Source organism: Passer domesticus, chromosome 2 (assembly GCF_036417665.1).
Source record: "Passer domesticus isolate bPasDom1 chromosome 2, bPasDom1.hap1, whole genome shotgun sequence".
Taxonomy (NCBI): Eukaryota; Metazoa; Chordata; class Aves; order Passeriformes; family Passeridae; genus Passer; species Passer domesticus.
The window spans coordinates 278,790-286,760 of record NC_087475.1 but is presented as its reverse complement, the minus strand read 5'-3'; the positions used below and the strand labels follow the sequence as shown (position 1 = coordinate 286,760).

General features: G+C 54.2%; 1 protein-coding gene across 1 annotated transcript; it reads right to left on the bottom strand.

Moving 5' to 3' along the window:
• Positions 1 to 4,535: 4,535 nt before the first annotated feature.
• On the bottom strand, positions 4,536 to 7,971 carry LOC135290665 (olfactory receptor 52H1-like). Its single transcript, XM_064404602.1, is given in 5 exon segments — positions 4,536 to 4,804; positions 4,807 to 5,068; positions 5,731 to 5,810; positions 5,813 to 5,880; positions 7,898 to 7,971. Coding segments are annotated over 5 exon segments (753 nt in total).

Below are 7,971 nucleotides of genomic sequence, written 5' to 3'. Positions count from 1 at the left end.
AAACATTCCTACCAAACTACCACAGAAAATATTCCTACCAAACTACCACACAAAACACTCCTACCAAACTACCACACAAAACACTCCTACCAAACTACCACAGAAAACATTCCTACCAAACCACCACAGAAAACATTCCTACCAAACTGCCAAGAAAACATTCCTACTGAACTGCCAAAGAAAACATTCCTACCAAACTACCACAGAAAATATTCCTACCAAACTACCACAGAAAATATTCCTACCAAACCACCACAGAAAATATTCCTACTAAACTGCCAAAGAAAACATAACTACCACAGAAAACATTTCTGCCACACTACCACAGAAAACATTTCTACCGAACTGCCAAAGAAAACACTCCTACCAAACTACCACAGAAAACATTCCCACCAAACTACCACAGAAAACATTCCCACCAAACTACCACAGAAAACATTCCTACCGAACTGCCACACAAAACATTCCTACCGAACTGCCACAGCAAACATTTCGCCCCGAGTAAAACAGGGTGTCTGTGGTGTTGTTGGTGCTCAGACCTGCCCCTGTGCAGCAGGACTGCCTCCCCACAGGGAAGGCTGAGGGGCTGGCGTCCCTTGAGGCACCCACAGAGCAGCCCAGGGCTGAGGGTTTGGTTCCCCTCAGTCCTGATGCTCTCCATCCAGACTGAGGTGGAGGTGGGTTTCATTACCTGCTGCAGCAGCCCTGCTGGCCCCAGGACCCCGTGGCATTCCATGGCTCCCTGGGACACCCTCCAGCCGTGCCCGTGCCCAGCTCTCTGGGGCAGGCTGCTTGGCAGGGACGGGTTGTGCTGGAGCCAGAGCAGCAGCAGAATTTAAGGGGTTTATTGATGGGCAGGGTGCTGTTCACTGCATTCCCCACAGCCCCACACAATCCCTCCTTCCTGCTCCCCTGAAGGAGCACTGCTCACCACAGCACACACCCCCAGGACCAACCCACAGCAGCCAGCCAGGTCTGACACACACACACCAAATTTATTGCACTGGATGGCAGAGAGCAGAGCCCAGTGCAAATTAAACCCAGGTGGAGAATCAGAGAGTGGCTGGGGTTGGAAGGGGCTGTAGAGATCCTCTCTGACCTAATGCTGCTCAAACAAACTCTGGGAACCAAAGCAAAGCTTAGGTTTGTTTCTTACCTCAGAACTCTGCAGAATCAGTGATTCCTGGCAAAAAGAAACGCACTGTTTTGCAGGGAAATGGCGAAATGCTGTCAGTGTGCTGGGTTTAAGTGCTGCAGCACCAGTCTCCTTCTCCCTGGCAGCTTTCCTGACTGTGCTGCAGCCTTTGCACAGAAATCTGTCAAGGTCAAGACCCAGCTGAAACTGGGCAGGTTTTGGACCTGACACAGTTGGGTTTGTGCTTAAATCTGGAATATGTAACAAGAGAAGGAACCTCTCTCTGCTTCCTTGCTTTGCATTCAGCACCTTTCTCATTCTCAAGGCACCAGTGGTCCCCACCATGGACACGACTGCACCAGCAATTCCCCCCTCTTTAACCCTTTTATTCTGGGGGTGAAGGTGAGGCACTTCATGAGCAGTGATCCCTGCACTGAGCCAGAGGCGTGAACCTGCTGAGGTCTCACATTGCACCTGAAGGTCTAGAAAATGAGACTTTTACCATTAAAAAAATAAAATTAATCCATTTAGCGTCCAAAATGACGCTTGATACACCTCAGGCAAATCACTGAACTCATTTCTGCTGCTCAGAATGAGAATAAATACCACTCAGAATGGGAATAGATACTGCCTCTGTCCCTCTGCTCCCTAAACTGGCAGGCCTGGGCACTCTGCAAAGCCTCTGGGTGTCCTGCTGGGTCTCTGTGGGTGAATTCTGACTGGGGCATTAAGCTGCTGCCATTAGCGAGTGATAAATTGATAACAAATTAAACACACGTTGCTGTAGAGAAAACAACGTGTTGCACATGTGGCTGCCCCTGGAATGCCCTGGCTGGAGGCCTGGGAGGGCAGGGCCAGCCTGCTGGGGTCTCACGGGCTGCTGGGGTCTCACAGCCTGCTGGGGTCTCACAGCCTGCTGGGGTCTCACAGCCTTCTGGGGTCTCACCAGCCTGCTGGGGTCTCACAGCCTGCTGGGGTCTCGCAGCCTGCTGGGGTCTCACAGGCTGCTGGGGTCTCACAGCCTGCTGGGGTCTCACAGCCTGCTGGGGTCTCACGGGCTGCTGGGGTCTCACAGCCTGCTGGGGTCTCACGGCCTGCTGGGGTCTCACGGGCTGCTGGGGTCTCACAGCCTGCTGGGGTCTCACAGCCTGCTGGGGTTTCACAGCCTGCTGGGGTGTCACAGCCTGCTGGGGTCTCACAGGCTGCTGGGGTCTCACGGGCTGCTGGGGTCTCGCAGCCTGCTGGGGTCTCACAGCCTGCTGGGGTTTCACAGCCTGCTGGGGTGTCACAGCCTGCTGGGGTCTCACCAGCCTGCTGGGGTCTCACAGCCTGCTGGGGTCTCGCAGCCTGCTGGGGTCTCACAGCCTGCTGGGGTCTCGCAGCCTGCTGGGGTCTCACGGGCTGCTGGGGTCTCACAGGCTGCTGGGGTCTCACGGCCTGCTGGGGTCTCACAGCCTGCTGGGGTCTCGCAGCCTGCTGGGGTCTCACGGCCTGCTGGGGTCTCACAGGCTGCTGGGGTCTCACAGCCTGCTGGGGTCTCGCAGCCTGCTGGGGTCTCACGGCCTGCTGGGGTCTCACCAGCCTTGGACAGCCAGCCTGGGTCATCCTCTCACTTGTCACTCCTTCACAAAGCAGCAATGCCATGTGTACCCCCGAGCAACAAGAAACAAAGTCAAGCTACTGAAAGAAAATTCTTGCGTTCCACCTCAGAATGGCATTGGATTTTTTTTTTTGGCTATTTTTAGAGAGAGTAACGCGCTCAGTCACATGGCTCACTGCACCAGAGCTGCAGCTCTGCTCGGGGGGACGCTGCTCTGCTGTCTCCAGTTGCTGTTCCAAACTGATGCCCAGGAGATTTTTAAGCTCCAGGAAAGCAGCTACTCTGCAGCAGGAGCGTTTTTAGGATTTGAAAACAACAGTTTGTGTCAACGCCATTCTGTGATTCCTCTGGGAATGATTTTTCACTGACATGTTTACTCAAAGTAAGGTCAAATGATGCAGTTAAGGAATAAAGACACCCCATGAATGCTGAAGTGCAACACTTGGTTTTATTTCTGTACTACTCCTTTTGGAGATTTTTCAGTACTATGAATTTTAATGAAGAATAACTCTCTAAGATGAATTTCATTCTACCTGTGTCATTCACAAGAACACATTCATTCCATGTCTTTCCACCTGAGTCCAGATTTATTGTCACACCCCAGTGGAATTCCACCTACCTCCTTCTCCTTGTAGGGGTTTGACATGGGAACTTCCAGCTGAGTAAGAGGGAAAACCCTTTTGCTGTGTGGGTGATGGAGCACTGGAGCAGCTGCCCAGCGGGCTGGGGGTCTCCTGCTCTGGAGATGGCCAAAGCCCACCTGGCTGCGACCCTTTAACCTGCTCTGGGTGAACTGCGTGAGCAGCAGGCTCAGGTGAGTGCTCTCTGGAGGTTCCTTTCCACCCCAGCTGCCCCGTGACTCTGGGATTTCCCAAAGGTGACGTGCCTGGGTAGGCTCTCATTCCTTTGATCGCTCTCCTTCCATTGCCAATCCGCAATCCCGATTTTTATCTTGCATTTTGCACAAACCTGGGGACAGTGATGTGAGGTGCTCTGCATTTGCCTGGGGTGGCAGACTCGGGGTGCTGCCTGAAAGAGCTGAAAGAGAATTGGGGGTCCCATTCAGGCACCCACACTTTCACCTTGTCCGGGCAGGTGTCTCTTGGGGTGCATGGACACCTTCACAACCCCATCCCTGATCTGCTGCACACGATGGGGCTCAGCATGGGGGAACAGCACCTGCAGGCTGCCGGCAGGATGTGTGCTGGGGGGAGGCGGCCAAAGCTCTGTGTCAGTGCTGTGACGGTGGTGGGCACGCAGAGCAGCAGCAGCAGCACGCAGGTGTGAGAGCTGCAGGTGTGAGAGCTGCAGGTGTGTGAGACACAGGTGTGAGAGCTGCAGGTGTGAGAGCTGCAGGTGTGTGAGACACAGGTGTGAGAGCTGCAGGTGTGAGAGCTGCAGGTGTGTGAGACACAGGTGTGCAGGGCCTCAGGTGTGTGAGACACAGGTGTGAGAGCTGCAGGTGTGCAGGGCCTCAGGTGTGTGAGACACAGGTGTGAGAGCTGCAGGTGTGTGAGCTGCAGGTGTGAGAGCTGCAGGTGTGAGAGACACAGGTGTGAGAGCTGCAGGCGTGAGAGCTGCAGGAATGTGAGCAGCAGGTGTGCAGGGCCTCAGGTGTGTGAGATACAGTTGTGGGAGCTGCAGGTGTGTGATCTGCAGGTGTGTGAGCTGCAGGTGTGTGAGACACAGGTGTGCAGGGCCTCAGGTGTGTGAGACACAGGTGTGTGAGACACAGGTGTGTGATCTGCAGGTGTGTGACATGCAGACATGCAAGCTGCAGGTGTGTGAGCTACAGGAGTGCTAGCAGCAGGTGTGAGAGCTGCAGGTGTGTGATCTGCAGGCGTGTGATCTGCAGGCGTGCAGGGCCGTGCAGCGGGCAGAGCACCACGGCAGCCGCCAGAGCGCCAGCAGGGTGAAGCCGTAGGACACGGCGGTGAGGGCCAGGCCAGCAGGGCCACGCTGAAGGGCACGGCCGGCCCGAGCAGACGCATGGTCAGGCGTGCCACGCCATGTGCTGCAGTGGGTGTGCACCATGAGCCCGCAGAACGGCAGCTGCCGCCGCAGGAAATGCAGGGCAGGACGATGCAGGAGCCCCTCAGCACAGCTGCCAGCCCGTTTTGGCCCGTGGCACAGCAGGAAGCAGAGGGCCAGAAGTGGTCGAAGGCCATGGCCAGCAGCATCTTGGACTCTGCCAGGCTGGTGAAGCGCAGGGAGAACACCTGGGTCAGGCAGGCGCCCAGGGAAATCTCCCTGGCTCGGAACCAGAAGAGAGCCAGAGTCTTGGGCACTGCCGTGGGGGAGAGCATGAGCTCAGTGATGGCCAGCATGGTGTCCTGGATTGGGGCAAATCTGGGAGAAAACTTCTAAAGGGGCCCCCCCAGAAAGCAAACCCACACCGCTCCTCCCCTCTACCAGTTCGGGAAGGATTCCTCGGACAGAAGTGGAAAGAACCTGTTTATTTAACAGGCAAAGCACCCCCAGCACACAAAATGAACAATACCAGATGACAATGCTTTCACCGATCTGAAAAGGATGACAAATTCAGAAAGTCTTTCCTGGCAGTGGTGGCTCTGTTATCGCTCTCTCTGGCGCTGGGGATAGCTGCTGCAGCCACAGGATGCAAACTCTCGGTGTTTCCCAGGTCCCAGTCCAGAGCAGGTTCGAGTGGTTCCAAAAAGGGAAAGGAAAAACAGTCCAGGGAAAATTGAGACTGCCTGGCTAAACTAACTAATGAGCAGAAGCAAGAAGCAAAAGCAAAGCAGGAGCGAAGCAGGAGCAAGAGCAAAGCAAGCAACAGAAAGCAAAGCAAAAAGCAAAAGCTGCACTATGTACTGCGCCGTCTGTGTGTCCTGCCAGCCGTGGGGGAGCAGGCTGATAACAAACCAAAACAAACCTTGCTCTTCAGAGCCAGTCCTGAGGGCACAGAACACAATATCCAGCACTAACAGGACACACGACTGGGATACAAGCACCATAACCTCACCCTAGGACACACGGCCGGGAACAAGGGCTGGTGCAGGCTGTGCTCTGCACAGATGGGGAGCAGCAGCAGCACCCCAAAGCCCAGCAGGGCTGCATGCAGCAGAACGGGATGGAGACCCCGACGTGCAGCTGCTCCATGCCCGGGATCCCCGTCAGGATCAACCTGTGGGCTCAGGCTGTCACGGTGGGCATGCTCACCTGAAAGCAAAGGCAGGAGATGCTGCAGGAGGAAATTTGGGGAGAAAATACTGCAGAAGGAGATTTGGGCAGGAGATGCTGCAGAAGGAGATTTGGGGAGAAGATGCTGCAGAAGGAGATTTGGGGAGAAGATGCTGCAGGAGGAGATTTGGGGAGAAGATGCTGCAGAAGGAGATTTGGGCAGGAGATGCTGCAGAAGGAGGTTTGGGGAGAAGATGCTGCAGAAGGAGATTTGGGGTGCTCGAGCTGCTCCAGCAGCACCAAGTGCCTCGTGTCACCTGCTCTGCTCTGCAGAGAGCCCCAGCCCAAGCCCAGGTTACAAACCCCGTGGTCTGCAGGGTGCTCACAGGGTGTCCCTACACCCTGCTCGTGTGAGAACCTGAGTCCTGATCTCCTCCTCTCTTGTCTTAACACAACAGTTACACATTTTTCTTCTGAGTGCTTCCACTTCGAGCAGTGACTGAGGCAGAACTAGCTCCTGCATGAACACTGGGATATTTCTGGGATATTTCTGTGCTCTCCGAGTCCAGAGCAGAAGGAAGAAGTCGGGCAATGACAGAGGAATGGTCAAGAGTTTGCAGGGGTGAGCAAGATGCCCTCAGGCATGGAGAGTGGGGAGTTCTAGGGCCCCTGGGCTCAGCTAGGATAGACAACAAAATTAACTCCAGGTTTGAAGTTGGTTGCCCCTGTTCCTTATCTCCAAACTTCCCTTTCCCTCCCCTTTTAGCTCTGAGACCCAGTTCAGTTTGCTTAGCAGCATCTTTCAGAGGAAATCTAGCAGAACTCAGATTTAACCATGCAGTTGGAAAGACCTTTGTGTCAGAGGAACAAAACCTGTGGGAGATGGAACCCTCCCTCCAGCCAAAGGAAGGGAGGTGCTGCTGCCCTGGAGAGCCCTGGAGAGCCCCAGAGGCTGAATCAGACCCAGGCACACAAATTAAGATGGGATGGGACTGTTTTCAGCAACTCCTGCATTAACACTCAGGTGTGAAATCTCAAAACTCAAACCATAAGGAATAATCCATAAGGCAGGAGGAAGTGGAGTAAGTGCTGAAAAACTGTGATGTTGTTGCACACCAAAATATTGACTCTGTGTGTGAAAAACCAACTGTATCTTCAATCACAGAGTAGTCACACTCAGTTTCATGTCTAAAATATCCTGAACCAAGAAAGTGTCCAGGGAGACACAATATGGCAGTGGGTCATATTTAAAAATAAAATTAATAAAAATAATACCTGAATCAATAATAATAATAATTAAATGATAATTAAATAATAATAATTCTATAATAAAAATACTATTATTTAATAATAACAATAAATTTTGTCACTTTTAAAAGCAGTTCAGTGTAGATATTGCACCAAACAAAAACAGATGTGAGGTGTTAACAGAAAAGATATTCCTGTGCTGGGAGCTGGCAGCTGTGCTGCCATGCCAACAGCTCAGCCTCTGTGGCAAAATGCAAATATTAAACTGCAAATACACAGGGATGCAGTGGGAATCTCAGTGCACCCAGGAGCTCTGCACCGAGGGAGTCCCGCAGCTTTAGACCCCTTCTTCCAAATCCATCGGAGCCCTTCCTCCACGAGGTCCAGGTCCTCTCCCCGTGATCCATCCTGATATAAAACTCCATAATTACACTTTCCAGCGCAGCTCTAAGGATGCCGCTCCACCGCTCTGCCCAAGCGGCTGTTCCTCTTCCCCAAAACCTTTTCCTTTTCCTTTAAACACGAGCTCCATCTGCCCCGGGATGCTCTGGGGCTCTGCGGGAGGGTTTGGTGCTGCGGGCGGGACCGAGGGGGCTGGAGACCCCCGGCCTGGGGGGCGGTCAGGGACGGGGGTCCCGCGGCTCCCGGGGTGTTCCCGTGGATCCCGGGGTGTACCCACGGATCCCGGGGTGTACCCACGGATCCCGGGGGTTCACACACGGATCCCGGGGGTTCACACACGGATCCCGGCTCTCCTCAGGACGGGATCAAACCGCAGGCGCGTTTCCCTTGCCCGGGGGCGCGTCCGGTGCTGGGGCGGTGGTCCAGCCCAGCCGGCCCCGAGCAT